Source organism: Petaurus breviceps, unplaced genomic scaffold, assembly GCF_028583685.1.
Source record: "Petaurus breviceps papuanus isolate PSGF00001 unplaced genomic scaffold, PetGlider_PUasm1.0 90784, whole genome shotgun sequence".
Lineage (NCBI taxonomy): Eukaryota > Metazoa > Chordata > Mammalia > Diprotodontia > Petauridae > Petaurus > Petaurus breviceps.
The window spans coordinates 9132604-9156334 of NW_027187345.1; the positions used below are offsets into that span (position 1 = coordinate 9132604).

The following is a 23731-nucleotide window of genomic DNA, read 5'->3' on the forward strand; positions in this document are numbered from 1 at the left end:
GGAATCTTATTACATGAGTTTTGGCATTTAAATAGAACTACTATCTATGTTAAAAAAACAAACAAACATTATATCCCACTTAGTCTATCCCAGCTATAGTTTGATAAAGGGAGATTTATTCTGTATCATTCTGATAACCTAATTATAAGACAGTACTGTTTCACAGAATATATTGGAAATGAATTTAACATTTTCTCTAGAACCAAATTTGACATAGGATTAGGGCTTCTTGGGGAGGGCCTTTTGAGGTTTCATTATCGCCCATTAGTTGATCCAGTAAGCATACAAGTATCAAGGATGATGCCATAGCAAGGCTCAATTATATAGTATTAGAGCAAAAAAATTACAGAGATACTTAAATACTCAGTATTGTATTTCACTAGGATAGCCATAGATCCAGTGAGCTATTTCTTTGGTTTTGACTATTGATCCTCTTCCAGGCATCATTCAAAGACATTTCAGACCTTTTTCTCTTCCTGTTTGTGAATCACTGTCTTACATATTTTTGCTAAAAATACTTTTATTTTTTCTTTTTAGTTCATAAGTAGTATTCATATATTAACTGAATTTTAACAGTAACAAGGAAATTTTGAACCATTTTCTAGCATTTTACATAGTTACCTTCTGTTATTGAATGAAGCTTTTCTTTTATTTATGTATATTTATTTTTATTTATGTATAGGTTTCTTTGTTTTTTCATCGTGTCTTTGCTGAAGAATAAATGGTGAAACCTTCATTTAGTTAATTTTTGGTTGTGATATATAGTCGTCTGTTTGTTCAGCTTTTAGTTAAGCAAGTTGTAGATTTATCAGAACCACTTTTATTCCCACATTCTTCCTTATGGCCTATATTAGACTATTAGAGGTTACATTAGAAGTCAGAAAAGTAACATTGAGAAAATATAAAGTTAAATTTAGTCAGTTTTATTACTTTGGATGAGAGAAGAGGTTGAGGTCAGTATCTAAGAATTGTTTTTTTTTTAAACTATGTATTTCACTTATTTTTGTTTTGTTAAGTAGTTATATTTTTATTATATTCTTGACTTGGAATCAGAAGTCTGTAGTTGTCTATAATTTAAGAAAAGATCATGAAACCATTCTTCTGACTTGTTACAGTTGCTGTTGCAGTTGGGAGTATAACACGAATGAAACCTTTAAAGCTTCATAGTTAAAAATATTTTTTGTCTAGATACAGATTTATAACATTTATGATGCTGATTTTATAAGTCATTTGAATTTAAAGGCCATGTTTTTCCTTTTTAACCAGGTTTGGCAAGAGATAAGTGTGGAAGCTAAACATGTTAAGGATATCATGAAAACATTAGAAAGCTTTAAATTAGATAGCACTCCTTTGAAAGCTGCTCATCATGAACTTCCAGCTTCAGAGGGAGAAGTTTGGTCTTTGCCAGTACCTGTTGAACGAAGGTAAGGCGGGATCTTTTAGGGGACATACTAGGAATAAATGAACACAAACTTTAACTGGGTGCCTATTGTCTCTTGGTTCTTGGGGGAAAAAATCAGGAATGAGGGTTTCGTCATTGTTAGCTAATTTAAAATAATTCTCTAATCACAATTTTTACAGATCTAGTCATGTTGCTTTCTTAGCCTTCTTTACTATGTCCTTGAAAACTTTTGACTCTTTACAAAAGTTTTGCCCCATCTACATTCTTTTATAATTCTTGTGTCAAATCCTTAAAAGAGAAGTCTTAGTCTAATGGACTATCACATAAGAGAAAATATCTCTAGGTGTTTAATAAATGCTTATTGATTTATTGATTGAACAGAGATGAATCCTTTCATTGTTATCAGTTTTCCCATCTTACCCTTCTTATTTCTGATTCTAAACTCCTAAAGTTTTTTACCAGCCATTTTATCTTGTTTCTTTAACATTTACACTTATGAGTTCCTTTTTCCTCTACCTTTTCCTTCTCTAAGAAATCTTTGATGCTGTTGCCCCTTCCTTGGTAATCCATATGTACTTTGTTTTTACATGGTTCTGCATTAGAATGTATGTTCCTTTTGGGGAGGAACTGTTTTTACCTTTCTTTGTATCTCCAGCACTAATTGCTTAGCATACAGTAAGAATTTATAATAAATTCTTGTTGATTGATAAGAATTTTCTATAGCCTGATCTTGGAGAGTAACTGCCCTTTACTAGTGTCAAATCAGAAAAAAAATCTCTCTTGTAGTAATCTTGTGAAAGGAATTCCTCTCTGAGTGACTGTATTAAGACCTTTCTGACCTTAAAATTCAGTAATGTTCATCCTTGAATAAGGCATTTAATCTAATATTACTTTCTCTATTTTGTCTTCTCTTTTCATTTATTCATCAGTGTCTTCTCCATAGCCAATCATTTATTAATGTTTCATTAACAATATTTCTCAAGTTTTGGGTTTTTTGTTTTGGTTTGGTTTTTTTTTGCTTTTTGGATTGGGAAAGGCAGAGCAATTGGGGTTAAGTGATTTGCCCAATGTCACAAGGCTAGTAAGTGTCTGAGGCTGGATTTGAACTCAGGTCCTCCTGACTCCAGGACTGGTGCTTTATTCACTGCACCACCTAGCTCTCCCATAATATTTCTAGAGTTAAATGAAATTTGGTAAAGTGCTTTATAAGCCTTCAGACATAATATGACTGAATTTCTGTTATAATTTATAGTACCTCTACTGGAATATGGTTTTTAATTCCCTACTCTATTATTGTAAAGCCTACTTCATTGGAATCATTTGTTGCTTCTTTCCATCTTCGTTCATCTATTTCTTCTTCTGTCCTTTAACCTGGTTTCTCGGAAGGTTCAATTCCCAATCTTCTGGCTCTTGTTTCAGAGAGCTTTAAGCTCTTAAATTGCAGTAACAACTCATTTCAGCCTTGTCATCACTTAAATTCCAATTGCCCAAAGAACATTTTTGTTTTGATGTCTCTTCATCACCTCAATCTCAGAGTTTTTAAAGTAGTCCTTTATCCTTTCTCTTTTACTAATTTTTTTGTCTAGCTGACAAGTATAGTTTTTTGTCTTGCTTTGGTCATTTTTGAGTCTCCCATATCCAATCATAAATCAGTGTCTCTCTTCACAATGTTGTTTGAATTGATCACCTTTCAAATTAATTGTTTTTTCTTTTTTCGTGATTGATGCCTTTTTTTTTAAACATCAGTCATTTCTTGTTGTAGTCTCTGTCTTCCAAGTAATGAAGAAAGTCAGTTAAGCTGAATTGACTGACAAAGTATATTCTGGCCTTTCATAACCATAGTACCCCACTGTTCTGTTGAGATGAAAAATATACATTATATCCCCTGTTCTTGGGAACCAAGATTGTTCATTGTAATTGATTTGAACTGCCTTTTTGTGTTAATTGTTTTATTTTTTCTTCTTTGATTTTTCCATCATCTCCTGGACCTCACTGCTCCGTTTCTTTTGTCTTCCACTATTAGGCCATAAACTACTTGAAGGCAGGGACTGTCTTTCTTTTTTATAATTGTATCTAATCTTTATAATTGTATCACTGTTTAGCACAGTGCCTGGTACGTAGTAGGCATTTAATAAATGTTTGTTGATTGTTGACTTCTGTGGCTACTGCCTCAGGTTAGTTCCCTATTAAATTTATGCCTAAATTGCTATAATAGTCGTTTAACTGGTCTCCCTGCCTTTAGTCTCTCCCTCTGTAATTGATTATGTGTATATTACCACTAGATTAATCTTTACTTTCATCATATTTTTCTGATTATCTGTAGTGGAATTTGTTGTAAAAATTTCCAACCTAGCATTCAAAGCCTTCCATAACTTGGCCCTACCTTACTTATCTAATATTACATTTTCTTTCTAATGCTGTCCAATATGAATCCTTTATTCCAGTCAGGAAGTTTCCTTGTTATCACTCCTAATGGAATCAGAGTCAGGAGACCTGGATTTGAATACTGGATCTGATACCTATTAGCTCTTTGACCATAGGCATATAATTTAGCCTCTTTTGGCTTCATGTTCTTTATCTATGTAATGGGGATTAATAATACTTGTAGGTCCTTGCTAGGTTGTTGTGAGATATGCATGTGTGTATATAAAGCTTTGTGTAAATGTCAGTTCTCTTCATTATGATCACCATTTTGACTGTTTTGCCTTTGCTCCTTCTTTCTAGTAATCTAGCTCTTGTACTTCCTTTTAGCTTAATTCAAATCTTTCATAAAGCTACTTCTAACTATCCAAGGATCTTGCTCCTCTGAATTGCTATTGTACTTCATCAGTGTATCATAGTTGCTAGCACTTGATTATATATAATATTGTCATCCAGTTTTATATATCTTTCTTGTGTATCATCTAAATTATAAATTCATTTAAGTTAAATTGAAAACAAGAACTTTGGGTTAGTTTTACATTCTTCTCTGTTCCTGGCACGATACTAAGAACACAATAATGGCTTAGTACTTGTTGATGTGTCCAAATAATTTCACAAAGATCCTTTTCCGTAGTTATTGATTTCAGTACTACTACTTTTCTTCTTTCTTCCTAATTAGTTAACCTTTGCATCTGTACTGTAACACCAAGGAAAGGCAACTTCCCAAGGTTCAGAATACCAGCATAGGTGCTCTCCATTTTATTCAGTCACCAACCAAGAACAGAGAAGATCAAAACATGACATCATTCAAAATACAGCATTTACTAAGGGTGATTAAATAATCTCCAAGTACTACCCCACCCCAGGACCTTCCAATCATTCAATCAATTACAAAGTCCCTGTTCTAAATACTTCTCCACGCCTAGGCTATACCTTCATTTAGTCCACCACAAAGCCCCTCTTCTCAAATGGAGATTAGTTTCCAATCTAAGTACATTCATTTGCTCAACCATAAAACACAAAAAGGTCAAAAGTTCCCCACCCCTGGATCACAATTGAATCTACCCCAGAGTTACATCAAGTTTAAGCACAGCACTTAATACCCAAATGGAGGTCTTTTCTTCATCTTGACACAAGGCAAGTTCTCAGCAATCTTAGTTCCTGGGGAGACAAGGCTTATTAGCAAGGCCACAAGATACATTGCCAGTCTCTTCATTAATTCATCCTCTGTCTGTAGAACAGTCCTAGAACCCCTGAAAACATTAGCAAAACCCTCTCCCAGGATTTCTGTAAACACACAACAAGAAAATCCTTCTTCAGGGCTTCTGAACCAACAGAAAGGTTCCCAGACCCCTGCAACAACAGCACTGCCCTTCACCAGTGGACAGTATTCACTCTCTGTCTGCAGGACAGTCTCAGGGCTTCTTAGCCAACAGCCAGGTTCCAGGACTTCTTCAACAAAAGGACTGTCTTTCACCAGTGGACAAATCTGGCAAAACAACATCAAAACAGACAGACAAAGTACCAGCAAAACAGCCATGTCTCCTCAGTCCTTGGCAGCTCCGGGGGCAGGTCTCAAAAGTCCAGGGCGATTCAAAGTGTCCCCCAGCAATCCTCTCAGTCTCTCTCTGCCTCCACGAGGTGCTGCTTCCAAAAAGTTCTTCTGCCTCTCTCTTGTCTCTCCAAATCTACGTCACCAGCTCCTCCCAGTTCAAGACTTTCTTTTCACATCAACAAGTCTATCCCACAGGTGGGATTAACAAGCTCTGGGTTTTAATACAATCAGTTTGAAAACCAAGCCAATACAGGGGAATCTTTAATTGCCATTACTATCACAGCATCAAATTCACACCTTAGATTAAAATGCCTCCCATTTGTCCCTTGTAACCTCATGCCTTTCATACCCTTTTTTTTATCCTGCTCACTTTCTTCAGTAAGTCAGAATAACTTGTCCTCTGCCACCAGGCTCGGCTCACCTGTTTTTATAGTATGATCTCTTTTCACTAATCAGACCATCACCAGGACCCAGAAAACGTCAGTCTCCTCAGTATAGTGACTCTAGAATCCATGGTAACCGTCCAAGTGCAGTAGTCAAGGTTCCTCATCGTCCATCTTCTCAGAATCCTAATAATGACAAAGGAAAAGCAGTACGTTGTCGAGAAAAAAAAGAGCAACAGAATAAAGTAAGAGAAGAAAAGGTAAAGATTACTTAATTTTTTTCCGAGAAGAAAATGTGAAATTTTAAGTTGTATATTTAAAAGATGAAAGTAAAAGCTTGCAATTTTGGCTAGTTGTGTTCCTCAAACTATTGGTTTTTCAAAGTCACCTATCCTGCAAAACGCAGATAACTTGACCCTTCTAATCATAGCCCCCAATTATTAGTTTTCCTATACTCCATTCAACAAATACTTAGTTCCTACTGTATCTAGAAGAGAGAAACAAATGAAGGTAAATAGTATCCCAGATATGTATCTTTTTTTGAAAAACCACACATATCCATCCAATTTCTAGAAAAGGCCTGTACAACCTGTGGCCCATAGATCACTAGTGGCACACCAAAGGATTTTGGACAGCCTGTGCAAAATGTCAAAGAAAACATCCTCGACAATTTTCGTGGACCACCTGCCATCCTTTGGTGGGCCTGTACTAGAACCACACACAAAATCAACAGCTGGAAGGGGCCTTGGTAATTTGCTAGTCCGATCCCACTTTTTTGTAGCCAAGGAACCCAAGGCCCCAAGAGGTTAAGTACTTTGCCCCAAGTTATGAAATTACCCAGGTCCCATAGGATAGAGCCTAAATAGAACTCCATTTATTTTTCTTAGTCCAGTGCTTCTTTTTTCTCTATTGTGCCGATTCTAATACTTTACATTCTGTATCCACTGTATTTATATGTGTATGTGTGTTCATCCCCACGCACATACACAATGAGAATTGACACTTTGAGTATAAGTCAGCTAGTTGTCAAAGCTTGGCGGGCAAAATAAATACCAATAAATATAAAGAAGATGTCTTTTTGAAAGTCATAGTAGAATGTCCTTTCCCCCACATATTCCAGGTAATAGAGGCTTTAGGAAGCAGCTGAAGTACTGGGAGATGAGATGAACACTTACTGTTGAAGTTGCTTATGTTTTTTTCAAATCTCACAGTATGTCTTTTTTTTTTTTAATTTGAGTTTTCATTTAGTAGATCCCTCTGCTTATTTTTTAAAAAGCCTCTTATTTTATCTAATTACTAATAGGGGAATGTGAGCTTGGAGGGATAGGGTAAAAATAGAATTTAAGTTTGGACACATTGATGAAACAACTCTAAATAAGAAGGGGATTAGCACCCCACCCTAACTATACTTTTTAAAAATTTCTGTTTGTTAATATAACCCTTTATTATTTAACTTTTTTAGTAAAGTGTATATTTTACATAAGGACACTAAGTAGAATTTTTAACCCAAAAAGCCCCTTACAAACATAAAGTACCTTCATATAGGTATAGACACCTATGTGTCTATAGAGCATTCCTCTCCAGTAGACAGAGAAGAGCTGGGTTTTTTTTTTTCCCAATAGAAGCCCACTTCTGAATTGAAAATGTAGTCTTGTTTATAGATGAAGACATTTAGTCTTCTAACCTGTTTACTACACATTAACTCTCTTCATCCTGTGAATAGGGAGCAGGGCAAGCTCTCTACTAATAAATAAATAATAATATAATGTAAACTGTGGGATAGTATTGACAGTTCAGCTGAAATAATGAGGCATTTTGAACAACTTATTTGGGTGCCAAGGGAAAGAGCAAGAGAGAATTTTTTTCCCTTGATCACACAAATGACAAGTAGCACATTAATCCAGATATGGGCCATGTGATGTTACCTCAGATAATTGACATTTACTTTTCAATGTAAACCTACAGTTTTTCCTTCAAAGAGACATAATTTTGGAGTGCAAAGTATTGAAAATAGATGTTTTGGTCACTTCCGCCCATCTAACAAAGGTATCTAGGTTCTTTATCTACTCATTCAAAGTTAGTAATGAATTTTTCCTAGCCTTCATTGACTTAGGATCATTATCTGCCTATTTCACTTGATCTTTTTTAGGGTTGTTATCCTCACCTCCATTCTTCCCATCAAATAGAGTTTCTGACCTTAGCTATTATTGTCAGTGTCAGCAGCCAGTTCCAGACATCCATAAGATCATCTTGCTTTTTAAGTTTTAAGACAGTTGTTTGACGTTAAAAGTAACTAATAAAAAATACATTGAGTGCAATTTATCTTTAAAAAAAAACATAACAGAGGGAAAGCTTTGCTTTAAATAAATGTCTGACAATTTGTTTTTCGTTCATGGATTTTTTTATGATATATAAAAAACTGCTAAGAGATGTGGGTTACAGAAAAGTATGCCTTGTAGTTTATTATATAGTTGGAAAAAAGATACACATCTGTGAGGTACAGAGTAGAAATTATTTTTTGTATTGAACATTTTCTTATAGTACCAGCTATAAATAAGACAGATTGAGGAGAAATTATAATGGAAGAAGAGGTAGTATGACTGCCTCTTTTATAATGGAAGAAGACACTGGTATCATTGCTGCACCAGATTGTCATTGGGAAGCTTTAGAAGGGGGACAGGAACAAGAATTTATTGTCTCTCTTGTGCCAGGAACGGTTATAAGGGCTTTTCAGTTATCTCATTTGATCCTCCCACCTACCTTAGGAGGTATGTGCTATTATTATTATAAATTGATGAAACTGAGGCAGATAGGTTAAATGACTTGCTACAGGTCATATAGCTAGGAAGTATCTTAGTCAAGATTTGAACTTTAGTCTTCTTAATTACAGACTTCTCATTCTTAACCACTGGCTGTCACACCTAGCTGCCTTTATAGAATTTCCAGTGCTGTAAGAAAATTAAGAATATAATTTTGTTTTATTTTAAAATTAATAAAAAACTATTTTTAGCATTAAAGTAGCTATCTATTCACAACTATTAAGATGGGAAAGAGAGAATGTTAGATATTGATTACTCACAGAAGAAAGTTTTTTTTAAACTGTTAACTAGAAATTAGAGCTCCCTGTGTTTTAAATCTTAAAGCAGTAGAAGGTGCCAATGTAAGACCTCTGCCTCAGTCCCTGCATTTAAAAAGTCAAGATTATTTTGGGGAGGAGGGGCAATTGGGGTCAAGTGACTTGTCCAAGGTCATATGACTAGTAAGTGTTAAGTGTCTGAGGCTGGATTTGAACTCAGGTCCTCCTGACTCCAGGGCCAGTGCTCTCTATTAATTGTGCCACCTAGCTGCCCCAGAAAGCCAAGATTATTAATGGTTATGGACAGCATGTATTTGGAAAGCCTAAATAACGAAAATGCTATGAATGAAAACCTTATTTTTAATGTGATTGTTTATAACAGGCATTATAAAATCAGTGAATTCTAGAATGTTAGTAGTATGTATGACTGAAAAAGTTCTATCACTGCCTTAAAGAAAATTTTTTCATAGGGACCCAATAGTCCTGGAACCTAAGTAATCTCACTTCTTCCATCTTCTCTTTCCCATCAGTCTTATAAACTATGGCTAGACTAATAATCTTTTAAAAACTTGACTTTCTTCATTTCACTTCTGAAGAATTGTACCCCATTTCCTTTTATTTTGGAGGGGGGCTGGAAGTTACTATTGATTTGAAATCTCTGATTGAGATTACTTATCTAAATCTGCCAAATGAGACACATTAGCATGATTAAAGATACAGTAGTGGGAATGAGCATAGCTACATGTGAGAATGTAAGTATGACCCACCTAATTGAATTGGAGGATATCTAGGAGAAATAATAGTTGGGCAAGATTTTAAAGGACTTAGAAAGAAAGGTGGATGAGTTTTACTCCTGTGTAGAAGACAGAAGGAAATGGCTACAAAATGAGTGGCTGCTTAAGGCTTGACCTTTTTGTTGGGAAGTGGTAGTAGAGAACTGGAGTTGGGGGAATCCAAAACAGATTCATTTATAACACTGATAAGGGCAGAGTAAGTACTGAAGATTAAACTGCAACCATGCAGAGAATGAAACCTCTTTTTAACCTTAATTCTCTCCAAATAAGTGCATATTTCTCAACATCTAACAACTGACTTGCCTTAATAAATTTAAGACATTAGTCATTGATTTGTGATTAGCTAGCTAATTGCATAAATTAAATGTTTGAATTTGTCATAACACACTCACACTTTTTGTTTATGTACAATCCTATTTTCTAAGCTAATTATTTTTTAAAGCTTTTTTTCCTACTTCTTTTTAATGTTGTCTCCTTTTTTTTTTGGTGAGGCAGTTAGGGTTAAGTGACTTGCCCAGGGTCACTTAGCTAGTAAATGTCAAGTGTCTGAGAATGAATTTGAACTCAGGTCTTCCTGACTCCAGGGCCAGTGTGTCTCAGTCTTTTCATGTGAAAATCAAGCTGAATGTCAAACTCAAGAGATGTTGAATATGGTGGAAGGATTTTCCCTAGTCATTTCCTAGTGGTTTTACTAATCTTAGGAGCGTATTAGCATTTTAAATAACAGCTTTATGTTTAACACATGGATTGTGTGTCTGACTCTTACTTTTTTTCTACGTGTGTGTGTAGAACAAATCACCTGCTGCAATTACTGAACCAGAGACAAATAAATTTGATGGCACGGGATACGATAAAGACTTAGTAGAGGCTTTGGAAAGAGATATAATTTCTCAGAATCCAAATATTCGATGGTAAGTTACCAACTTGCAATATAGTGAAGATTTAGAAAAATGTTGCCATTGATGGCTCATTGACATAGCATTTTTGGAGTTGTGGGTAATTTGTTAAAAGGTAATCATAATACCTGACACATTAGCCCATTGAAAACTTCAAAGGTCTCTCTATGTCTCATTTGAGACACCCATTGAGGTGGTGCTCTGATTCTTAATTTATTGGAACTCAGAGAATTTGTGATTTGCCTGATGTCCCATTGCCTGATGTCCTGACATCCCACAGTCACTCTCTGAGGTGGGATTCAGTCCTTGGTCCATCTGAATGATTGTGTTGGAATCAGTACACTGACATTGTAATGCATTTGAAAAAGTAACTTGGGTTTGAGTTCTACTGCCTTTTGTTTGAGACTTCTACTTATTTAAAATAGTAACATTTTTACCTATGCTTCTAGCTAAAGTGAAATTGACTCATACCACCTATAGAGAAGAAAATATAATTAATTTTTGTGAACGTTTTCACTTTTTTTGTCTCCAAGAGTAGCTTAAATAGAAGTTAAAGTTTTTATATTGTCTCTTCTTTGGTGACTAGAGTTGAGTGTGGGACTTCGGTATCTCAACCTGTGGTGTTATGCTTATTTTACAGCAATCTATAAGAAACTGCTGATCTCTTCTTTTCTTACAGGGACGACATAGCTGACTTAGTAGAAGCTAAAAAATTACTCAAGGAAGCAGTGGTTTTACCTATGTGGATGCCAGAATTCTTTAAGGGAATTAGGAGACCATGGAAAGTAAGTCTTCCCCGCCCTCTCAATATTATGGCATTATCAGAGTAATTGTGGCACATGTCCTAATAGAAATCAAGGTTTACTTTTTATTTAAAAAATTGTGAGGTTTTTTTGTTGTTGTTTTGTTTGTTTTTGATAAAAAGTTTGTTCTAATAGGCCAAATGGCATTGCAAAGTTTGCACACCAAAAATAAGTACAATGTGACTTTTAGGTAATTTCTAGATTGTTTCTTTGTTGAGTGAGTTTGAATGTGATAACATAAAGCATTTCAGAATTAATATGCAGGTAATTATCAATTAAATGCCTCAAGATTTTTATTTAACCACAGAATCTAAAATAATTGGCTCTGATTTTTTTAGGCAGCTACTATAAAAAATATGAATAAAAATAATGGATGTAATTGTTGAGCTGCAAGTAAATTGAGTACTAGTTAGAATTATCCCAAGAAACTAATAACATGGTTCCATACACAAGTTAAAAAGTAATATGGAACGTGATCTAAGGGGGAAGGAAAATAAGGCCTGTTATGTGCCAGATACTGTGCTAAGCACTTTTTATAACTATCTCATTTGATCCTCAATTCAGTGCCTCAAAAAACAGCTCTTCAGGCCTGGAGGAGTTTAGATATCTACTTTCAGACAATGGAGCTTGTCTGAGCACAAGGTTTGTTAATTGTTCAATGTTATGTAGTAGCTATAATGTGCCCTCATAAACATTTGTCTTTTTTGGTCAGGGGAGGAGTATAGGAAAGGAAACAATGTGTTCAGTAAAACTGATTAAATAGCCTTTTGCATTTTTAATCATTTTAGTGTATGTATGAGTTATTTTGGAATTGACAGAAGTGACTATATTAAACACAACCAATCACAGTTGTATAAGTTCTTGTTAATTCTTTACTTATATTATTATATTTCCAACAGGGAGTGTTGATGGTTGGTCCACCTGGCACTGGAAAGACTCTGCTTGCTAAAGCAGTAGCTACTGAATGCAAAACAACATTTTTCAATGTTTCTTCATCAACACTTACCTCCAAGTACAGAGGAGAGTCTGAGAAGCTTGTTCGCCTCCTGTTTGAAATGGTGAATGTTTGAGAGAGCTCTACTGATTCCATACCTCTTTTTTCTCCTATGTCTTTTTCTATGCTTCTTTTAGGGATTAGAAAGTGAGTTGAAACAATCTATTATATTCAGAAACCAGGAAAACCTAGAATGACTAGCTGGTATAGCATTTGTCTGAAGTCCAATGATATCTACAATTGAAAACTGTTAGCTAAGGCTTGTCTTTGTAACAGAATTTCCTGCTTATTCCCTGCCCTCCCTCCAGGATTGGGACCTGCTGTGATTTGGAATTGAAATCTTAAATAATTCTGGGTCTGCCTTTTGTATAAATGTGTTATTTCAGTGATTCCAAATCTCAACAACATAATTACAGTCGTTTCAGTTGGTGAAAATCTTGAACATTTGTCAGGATCGGAGCATTTCTCTTTTTTTCAACTGGGCCTGTTAACCAAATACCTTGTGTTTAATGACCCAGTTGCTGGCTTAAGTTGTTTGTCCTTTATTAGAGTTTTTTCTTTTTCATTCTTTCACCCTTTAAAATCTGAGTAAGGAGAAAAAATGTAATTCCTCTAATTCTGACATAGTATTTTCAATCTAGAACTAGAAATGGCAGTATCGTTTCCAAGAAAACTCCAAAAGGGCGCATAAGAAAACCCCCCAAAAAGACAGTAGTCTTTACCTTAGGAAGTAATGTAACTGTTATTAATGTGCTTTATTGCATGTGTGGTCATGAGTATTTAGGTAAGTCAGTGGATTTAGTTTGTCTAATTGGGGAGGGTAATTGTAATTTGTTGCCTTGCTTGTTAGATCTTACTTTCCTTTTGAAATATGGCATAAAGTTCATGGTAATAGTTTATGAGATCTGTCCTTTCCAGGGAAGAGGAGGGCCCGAGTATAAACCCAGGGATTCAGCAGCCTGAGATAGGAAAGTGATTAGAACCAGTAGCTGAAATATGTATTGCTTTAGCATAATCACTCAGACGTTTATTAAGTACCTGATATGTGCCAGGTCATTGTATCAGGTGATAAAAATACAAAGACAAGAAAGGCAGTAGCCCTTGCCCTTAAGAAATTTACTTTCTATTTTAGTTTGTATCTGTCAGCTCAGCTTTGCTGGTAGTGTGGAGGGGACCTAAGGTCAGCCTTAGAGGGGCTTGAGAGTTAGGAAGAGACAAATTCATTTGAGGGAACAAAGGCCATACCTTAAACAGTGTGTCAGTCTGGGCTGAGCAGTGGGGAGACCAGTACAGATGATTGATATAACTTAACCACCAAACTAACTTAAAAGATCTGGCTAGTAGGACTTTAGTGGACTAGCCAGAATAAGGAGGACATAAGCTTCAAGAGGAAGCAGCTATACCATAGACATTCTCTATACGGGGAGATCGAAGGCCTGAAACTTCAAAGTAGGGGAAAAGCCCTGCAACTGATGAGGCCTGGAGTCTTCAATCTCTTGCTTCCATGTTTTTACACAGACTGTTCCCTTATGCCTAGAATTCCCTCCCTCTCACTTCTGCCTCTTAGAAGCCTTTACTTCTTTCCTTTTTATGAGCTGTCCTTCCTGACCCAACACTTCCCCATTTGCCTTTTTTTGTGTGCTTTCTCCTCAAATTGTATTTATTTACCTTTTTACATATTGTATGCACCCACTAAAATGGAAATTTCTTAGAGCAAGGAGTATTTTTCATTTTGTTTTTATCCCTAGTGCCTTGTATATAGTGAGTGTTTAATAAATGCTTATTGAATTGAGAGGGACAATAAAAGTTTCTTTCCTGGAAAAACATTGCATGATGACACAGCATTCAAATCTCAAATAGTATTCAAGTCTTTATAGAGAAGAAATTTCCTATTAGGAGAGAATGGATGACTTCTTAACCCCTGTGAAGTATTTGGATAGAAAATCATCAAATTTGAACATTTTAAACCTTGAAAGTTAATAATTATAAGATGATAGCCCTAAATCAATAAGCAGTTATTAGGTACCTGCTTTATGGCAGACACTTTGTCTTAATTAACACTTAGTGTGTGTTCAAAATAAATACAATGTAGTTTTTAGAGGGAGAAACTAGTAGTTATAGAAGTCAAGAACAGTTGTGTGTATAAGGTAGTACTTAACTGAGTTTTTTTTTCTTTTTGGAGGGGTAAGGGCAGGGCAATTGGGTTAAGTCACTTGTCCAATGTCACATGGCTAATAAGTATTAAGTGTCTGAGGCCAGATTTGAACTCAGGTCCTCCTGACTCCAGAGCTGGTACTCTATTCACTGCGCCACCTTGCTGCCCCCTTAACTGAATCTTGAAGGAAACTAACAGAGGTAGGGGCAAGAGTTGGGCAAGTCACTTAACCCCAGTTGCCCTCCAAAAAAAAAAAAGCAAAAAAAAAAACCCAACAGAGGTGGAATGGAGGAGTGAGTACATTCCAGGCCTGTGAGACAGCAGAGGAAATATCATGTGTGAAGAGCAGCAGAGAGGCCAGAATGACTGAATTGTAGAGAGTGTGGAGAAATATAATGTATAAGAAGATTAAAAGATTGTGAAGATCTTGAAGTGCCAGAGTTTATATTTCATCCTTGAAGTATGAGGGAGCTGTGTTGACTTATTTTAATGAGTGCAGAAGCATGACATTGTTAGACTTGCACTTTAGGAAAATTTATTTCCACAGCTTTATTGTGTGGGCACAGGCTTGTAGTGAGACTAGATGATTACAATAATCCCAGTAAGAAATGATGAAGCTCAAACTAAGGTGACGATTCTGTGAGTAGAGAAAAGGAAACATGTAAGAAATGTTGTGGAGGTAGAAACAAGATCTGACAACTGATTGGATAATGGGTGAGTGAGGAGTCAAATTATTTTAATATATTCTAGTAAGCTATGAAACTTCTAATACATTTAAATTATACTCTACTTTCCTAAAATTCATCTACTTCTAAAATGTGCCAGGTGGTATATCTGTATCTGTTTTATTTACCTTTAAGGCCTGACTTTCTTTCTAGAAAGGATAGTTAATATATCTTTTTTACTTAAAAACAACTGTAGCATAGCATAATTTAGATATTAATTCATCCCTTTGTAATTCCAGTTATTATTTAGGTTTAAACCTCATAATTGATGAGTACTTAAAAATTTTTAAGACTGTTTGACAAATATCATTTTTAGTCCTCAGAGTGGTTCATAATTTGACTGGTAAGAACTACTCTTTTAGTTTTATCTTCATCACTTCTTTCCTCAAAAGTTGGATTATATATAACCTTGTTGATCTTCACTCAAGACTGCCCCAGTAACTTTACTAAATAGATTTTGTTAACTGTCTGGCCTGAAACTATAAAGAAGGATTTAATATTTTTACCTGCATATCAATTTGTAGAATGGAATGTGTTTAAAGTGCCCCTAGAAATCATCTTTGTATTTTTAAATATTTGTTTTACCTTCTTTTTCCATTGCCTTCATATATGGGAGGAACACTACCTGTTTCCTTAAAGTAGAAAAGATTAGTAATTTCATTTCCTTTAGTCTTAATGTTCCTTGGAGGATAATGCCCAAACAAAAAAAAAATTTTAACCCATTGTGAGACTACTTCTAACTAGATAGCTACTATGTTGTACTGGAAAGAATGCTGAATTTAGTTTCAGAAGACCTGGGTTCATATCTTGGTTTTGTCACTACCTGTGTAACTGTAGGCAAATCACTTAACCTCTCTAGGCATTGGTTTCCTCATTTACTTTTAGCTATGAAATACAAAGATTGGATGAGATAACATCTGTGATCCTATGACCTTTCTAGAATATATGTAAATAAACATTTACAACTGTGTGTAATTGTTCTTCTTTTGCCCTTTTTCTAGCATTACAGTCTATAATAATTTGTCTATCTGCCTTATATACACACACACACACACACACACACACACACACATATAGCTAAATACCTTTCATTAGAAGTGATCTGGAATGTGTTACACATGTAATATTAGATACATGAATAGGATGTTGTGATTTAACCAATATCATTTTCTCTTGAAGAGGTAATGTACTAGATAAAGAACTGACCACAAAATCAGGAAGACCTGAGTTCCATTTTTCTCCTATACTACATCCTGGCTGGTGTACCTGTGGAGCTAATCATTTAACCTCTCCAGTGCCTCAGGAAACTCTTAAAACCAGAAGTTGAGTTTGTATTAGTAGAGGGAATTTCATTCTGTAGAAGGGCCTTATACCAATGAAATTCACAGGTCCAGATTAAAAAAAATTTCTACTGGAAAGAAAGGTACTTAGCTCTTCTATAATTGCTCACTTATCTGCTGGTTTGTTTTAACATAACCTGGTATTGTGTTCTTCTGTTTTCTTTAGGCTCGATTTTATTCTCCAACAACAATATTCATTGATGAAATAGATTCCATTTGTAGTCGCAGAGGGACTTCTGAGGAGCATGAAGCAAGCCGAAGGGTAAAAGCAGAACTGCTGGTTCAGATGGATGGTAATTACACTCACTTTGGGAGAAGGAGGGATTAAAAGTTCCAGAACTGTTCATGTGTGTTGGTAGCAATGACTCTGGCTGGAATCCTTGGTGCATATTAAGAGGGCTGCAATGTGGCAGATGATTTACATAACACCTTATAATATTCATGTGTGGTGGTTACCACCCATCTTCACACTTAATATTAAATTATAATAGTTCACATTTATATAATGCTTTACTCTCTCATTTGATTCAGTAGAATATAAATTCCGAGGTTAGGAACTTTATTAATTTTTTTTTTTTTGCTTTTTGGAGGGCAGTTGGGGTAAAGTGACTTTCTCAAGGTCACAAGGCTAATTTTTGTTTTAAGTGTCTGAGGCTGGATTTGAACTCAGGTCCTCTTGACTCCAGGGCCGGTGCTCTATTCACTGCGCCACCTAGCCGCCCCTTTATTAATTTTTTTGTGTGTCTCTTGGTCCAGATACAGTGCTAGCCAGTAGTAAATGTTAGTTGAATTGAATAGAACAACCTTGAATTCAGTTAATTCATGCAATATTACCTATATTTTACAAATGATGAAAATGAGGCTTAATGAAGTTAGAGGGTTTTACCTGAGGTTACACAATTAGTAAAAGGCAGAGTGAGGTGTTGTGATTACAAAGCCAGTGCTCATTCCACTATATCATGTTGTTTCTCAGTGCAAATAGGATTAATTTGGTGTTGGTCTTTCTTTTTTATGGGACAGGCTATACTTTTGAAAAACAGATTTCATGTTAATTATTATTAATAACCATTTGAGCCTTTTTTTCTCTGAATAGAAGCTAAATGATCCTACTGTGTTTTTGTTTATTGCTGTGCTCTGATTGTTTGCTTTAATTAGCATGGTGCTGGAAAATTCTTAACAAACTAAGAACAAAGTACAGGAAGTAACATCCTGTTGATCTGCCAAATATTTTATAATCCTTATTATTTTTAAAGTGATTATTAGTGCAGTAATATTACTATCATAATTTTTCAACATGACTTATGTGACCAGACTCTTCTACCTCCTCTCCTTTTAGGTGTTGGAGGGGCTTCTGAAAATGATGACCCTTCCAAAATGGTTATGGTTCTTGCAGCTACTAATTTTCCTTGGGATATTGATGAGGCTTTGAGACGACGACTAGAAAAAAGAATTTACATTCCATTACCATCAGGTATTGTTACTTAAATTGTAATGTATCTTTTTTTTTTAATTGGGCATTAATAGATTTCTTTTTAAGAGAAAATTGTGCTATATCTTAGCATCTTAATGTTTAGTCATCTTAACCATTTGAGTGTGCTTTAAGTTAACAAAAATCAGTTGTCTCCTAGTCTCTCTGCCCCCCACTGGAAAAAAAGAAAAATAAACTTTATTTTAATAGAGATATATGGTCAATCAAAACAAATCCCTACATTGATGTGCTTGTTTCCCACAGCCCTTTCATCATTTGTCATTTTTTCGTTTTCTTTTTTTGTCAACTTTGCCAATCATGAGCATGAGGTGGAACCTGGGAGTTGCTTTAATTTTCATTTCTCTAGTTATTAGTTAGTTGGGGCATTTTTTCACTTCGTTATTGATATTTTGGATTTAATCTTTTTTTAAAAAAATTTAATTTATTTACTTTTAGTTTACAACATTTAGTTCCACAATCTCTTTGAGTTCCAGATTTTCTCCCCCACACCTCCATGGTGGCTTGCAATCAGATATAGCTTCTACAGATATCACATTAAACATTAGTCAAGTTGTAAAGAAGAATTATAACCAATGGAGTGGAAAACGAGAAAGAAGGAATGAAACAAAACACAAAAGAGAAAGAACAAGTAGTTTGCTTCAATTTGCAGTCAGGCTTGGTATTTCTTTCTCTGGATGTGGATACCCCTTTCCATCATGAATCTTTTGGAGTTGTCTTCTAACCTTGGCATTGCTGAGAGGAGCCCAGTCTATCAAAGTTAGTCATCACAGATAAGATGTGTCTGTAGCTGTGTACAAAGTTCTCCTGGTTCTGTTCTCCTCACTCAGCATCAGTTTATATAAGTCTCTCCAGGTTATTATGAAGTCCGTCTGCTCATTTCTTATAGTACAGTAGTATTCCATTACATTGATATACCACAACTTGTTTAGCCGTTTCCCAGTTGATGGACATCCCCTTGATTTCCACCACAAAAGAGCTGCTATCAATGTTTTTGTACATACAGGTCCTTTTCCCACTTCTGTGATCTCTGTGGGATATAGGGCTGTAGTCAAAGAATATGCACTTTTTTATAACCCTTTGGACATAGTTCCAGATTGTTCTCCAGAATGGTTGGGTCAGTTCACAATTCCACCAACAATGTATTAGTCTTCCAGTTTTTCCACATCCTCTCTAGCATTTATCATTTTCCTGTTTTGTCATTTTAGCCAATCTGACCAGTGAGATGTGGTACATAAAGAGTTATTTTGATTTGCATTTCTCTAATTAGTAGTGATTTAGAGCATTTTTTCATACGCTTATAGATATCTTTAATTTCTTCCTCTGAAAACTGCCTGTTCACGTCCTTTGACCATTATCACTTGGGGAATGACTTGTATTCTTACATATTTGGCTCAGTTCTCTGTATATTTTAGAAATGAGGCCTTCATCAGACATATTGGTTGTAAAAATTCTTTTCCAATTTTCTACTTCCCTCCTAATCTTGGTTACATTGGCTTTATTTGTACAAAAACTTTTCAATTTAATTAATCAAAATTATCCATTTTGCATTTCATAACGCTCTCTACATCTTGTTTGGTCATAAATTGTTCCCTTTTCCATAAATCTGACAGGTAAAGTATTCCTTGCTCTTCCAGATTGCTTACAGTATCAGCCTTTATATCTAGATCATGTACCCATTTAGACTTTGTTCTGGTATTCAGTGTAAGCTATTGACTTATACCCAGTTTCTGCCATGCTTTTCCAGTTTTCCCAGAAGTTTTTGTCATTTAGTGAGTTCTTATCCCAGAAGCCAGGGTCTTTGGGTTTATCAAACTATGGTCATTGACTGCTGTGTCTCATGTACCTAATCTATTCCACTGATCCACTACTCTATTTCTCAGCCAGTACCAAGTAATTTTGATGAATACTGCTTTATAATACAATTTAAAATCTGGTATGGCTAGGCCACCTTCCCTAGCATTTCTTTTCATTAATTCCCTTGATATTCTGGACCTTTTCTTCCAGATAAATTTTGTTGCTATTTTTTCTAGTTTTATAAAATAATTTTTTGGTAGATTGATTAGTATGGAACATATAAATAGGTAAATTAATTTAGGTAAAATTGTCATTTTTATTATATTAGTTGACCTAGCCATGAGCAACTGATGTTTTTCCTATTATTTAGATCTGACTTTATTTTTGTGTGAAAAGTGTTTTGTAATTGTGTTTATATTGTTCCTGGGTTTGTTTTGGCAGGTAGATTCCCAAATGTTTTATACTGTCTATGGTAACTTTAGATGGAATTTTTCTTTCTATTTCTTGCTGTTGAATTTTGTGAGAAATGTATAGGAATGCCGAGGATTTATGTGGGTTTATTTTATATCCTGCAACTTTGCTAAATTTATTTATTCATTTATTTTTTAGAAAACAATTGGGGTTAAGTAACTTGCTCAAGGTTACATGGCCGGGTGTTTCTGGGTGGGTGCTAGGTGTCTGAGCTCGGATTCGATCCCCAGGTCATCCCAACACTGGGGCCGGTGCTCTTACTCACTGTGCTACCTGGCCGCCCCAAAATTTATTTATTATCTCAAGTAGTTTTTTACTTGATTCTCTAGAATTCTCTAAGTATATCATCATATCATCTGCAAAGTAGATTTAATCTTTAGAGAAAACTGTTCATATATTATTTGACCATTTATTAGTTGGGGGAAAGGGTTCTTTGAAGGCTGTCTCTCCAGCTGAGACACAACAGTAGCAAGTATTTGTAGGTAAGCATACTTATCTGCACTGGTCAGTTAAATGAGAGTGCAAAGTATCACTGACAGAAAATAGGTGTAAGAGTATGAAAAATGACCTAATGTATATGTCGTGGGCTTAATTTTTTCCCCCATTTCTGATGTTTGTCTAGCAAAGGGCAGAGAAGAGCTCTTGCGAATAAGTCTGCGTGAACTGGAGTTGGCTGATGATGTTGACCTTGCGAGTATAGCAGAAAATATGGAAGGTTATTCAGGTGCAGATATTACCAATGTATGCAGGTAGGAATTCTTTTGGATGGAAGGGCTTTTGTGGGTATTGGTTTCTTTACAAGTCTTATGTTATATTAAGTTAAATGAAGCCTCAAGTCATTGTAGACCCTAAGTTATAGATTGGTTTTGAAGAGAAAAAATATTACATCCTGTTCTGCTCAGTTGAAAATTTAAGCTATGTTTCATATGTGTGTCCATGTATCAATAATGAAGCTGTATTTTGCAACTAGGCCTTCTATAGTTCAGTGAAGCAACATTTTTTGTGCATTCCCTATGTACAATATCGAAAAATACTGACTTGTAAGTAGATTAGAATGACCAGACCCCAAGAGGGAGGTCTTTACTTGAGTGTCTTAGGAATCTGTACTTTGAACTTGTGCTGTTGAACTTTTTCTTTTTCTTTTCTTTTTTGCTCTTTGGAGGGCAATTGGGAGTAAGTGACCTGCCCAAGGTGACACGGCTAGTTAAGTGTCTAAGTCTGGATTTGAACTCAGGTCCTCCTGACTGTAGGGCCGGTGCTCTATTCACTGCACCACCTAGCTGCCCCTGAACTTTAAAAAAATATATAGGTGACATGGTATAGTCCAACCCATAACTGAACAAGAATCTACTCTATCATATAACCAATGAACTCGGGTCATCTAGCCTTTGCTTGAAAACTTCTAGTTACAGGGAACCCATTACTTACTGAGTTGAACTAGCAAAGTGTTAGGAATTTTTATTTATGTGAAACAGAAATCTTTGCAGCTTCTACTTTAGGCAGCTAGGTGGTATAGTTGATAGAGTGGTGGGCCTAGAGGGTGGAAAATGGGAGTTTAAATTTAGTCTCACTTAGCAGCTGGCTAAGACCCTGGGCAATTCACAGCTTTTGTCTGCTTCGGTTTCCTTAACTGTTAAATGGAGATGATAACCACCCCTTATCTCACAAGGTTGTTGTCAGAATCAAATGTGATAATATTTGTAAAGTGCTTAGAACATAGTAGGCACTTAATAAATGCCTGTTATGGGGTGGCCAGGTGGTGTAGTGAGTAAGAGCGCCGGACCTGGTGTTCGGAGACCCAGGATCGGTTCAGGACTCAGATACTTGGCACCCACACAAAATAACTGGCTGTGTAACCTTGAGCAAGTTACTTAACCCCAATTGCTTTAAAATAAATAAATAAATGCCTGCTATCTTCTTTTTCTTCCTATTTCTTTTGTTCTTGCTTGGTTCAAGCATAATAAATCTAAGCCCTTTTTTGGATAACACCATTTAAAATGTTTTTAGACAACTCTTCACACTCCCAGACCTACCCCTACTCCTCATTCCCCACAAATCAAATCTTCTCTTTGGGAAAACGTCCTTATTTCTTTCAGCTAGCCCACATAAGCCATGTTCTTCAGCTCTTTCAATAGTCCTTTTCAGATACTCTAGACTTAAATGGGCCTTTCCCGATCCCTTTTCCAACCCCCCAACAACTATTAGTCTTACCTACTATGGTTGTCTCCCATTTACTTTGTGTCTTGTTTATATACATGTGACATATATGTATGTATTAGATACAGACACACACATACATATACACACTTAGTAAATAAGCATTTAATAAACATTCATTGTGGTCTGACCTATGAAAAGTAGCATGGTACTATCACCTCCCTGTCTCTGGAGACTATGCTTCATTTAATACAGCCTAAGATGATGATATTTGTTGGGGAGGGAGGCATGCATATCATATTCTTAATTTATGAGTTTCAGTCTACAAAAATGCTTGGATCTCTTTCAGATGACCTGATATTTAGTGATGGCTTGCCCATCTCTTATAGTTGTGAAGTGAAGTTGGCTTTTTGACCTCAGGTTTAAAACTTTACTTATACCTGTTAGATTTCATCTTATTAGATTCAGCTCATTGGTACAGTATCTTGGTTCTGTACTCCAGTGTTTTAGTTATCCCTCCCAGGTTTGTGTCTTCTGCAAAGTTGAAAAGCCTTTATCCAAGCCTGTCTTTTCCCAAGCCAGTAATAAAAATGTTGAACCCACATGAACAAGAACCAATCTCTGGGGCCTTCTAAGTGGACATTAAACCATTACTGATTAATTTTGGGGTTTGACCATTCACAACCAATTCTGAATTCAACTGTTCTCCAATGAATATAATCTAATCTAGCAGTTCTCTCTCCTTATCTAAAAGAATAATTTGAGAGAATTTGTCAAATACTTTACTAAAATCTAACTAATCTTGGTGCCTAAAAATTGGTAATGAGACAGACCTATCTTTCTCTTGGTAGAGAGGTTAGGGACTATAAATGTGGAATGTGGTATAAATATGCTTTCAGGAATAGTTGCTCCCCATTGGTTAGTTTCACTTAACTTTGATTTTTTGTTGTCATAAGGGAAGATTCAGTGGGGTTAGGGAGTGGAATTATGGGGAAATAAGTATAGAGTAAAGACAAGACATCAATACCCAAATATTCATTTGCATTTATGATCTCATTGATGGGAATATTACTTCCAACAACATATATCAGAGGTGTCAGATATGCTGTCCAGCATACCTGAGTGTGTTAAGATTTAACCCTTTTTAAAAGGCTTTCTGCCATATAAGAAAAAAAATTTAGCTTTCAATCTGTCACATAAGTAACCAAATATTCTCTCCCTCAGTGGGATGAAGGCTTTTTTGGTTGTTGTGGTTCATTGGCCTCACTTATTGGTT

General features: G+C 35.6%; 1 protein-coding gene across 3 annotated transcripts in view; it reads left to right on the forward strand.

Moving 5' to 3' along the window:
- Positions 1-23731, forward strand: part of KATNA1 (katanin catalytic subunit A1) — a 35547-nt gene that overhangs the window by 10284 nt on the left and 1532 nt on the right. For 2 of the 3 annotated variants that reach the window (XM_069069710.1, XM_069069707.1), the window contains 8 exons: positions 1267-1424; positions 5835-6021; positions 10421-10542; positions 11207-11312; positions 12230-12388; positions 16711-16837; positions 17881-18015; positions 20921-21047. In XM_069069710.1, coding sequence (XP_068925811.1) covers positions 1312-1424; positions 5835-6021; positions 10421-10542; positions 11207-11312; positions 12230-12388; positions 16711-16837; positions 17881-18015; positions 20921-21047 — 1076 coding nt within the window. In that variant the 5' untranslated portion in view covers positions 1267-1311. The remainder of the gene's footprint in view (positions 1-1266; positions 1425-5834; positions 6022-10420; positions 10543-11206; positions 11313-12229; positions 12389-16710; positions 16838-17880; positions 18016-20920; positions 21048-23731) is intronic. The other variant, XM_069069709.1, reaches the window with a different exon arrangement.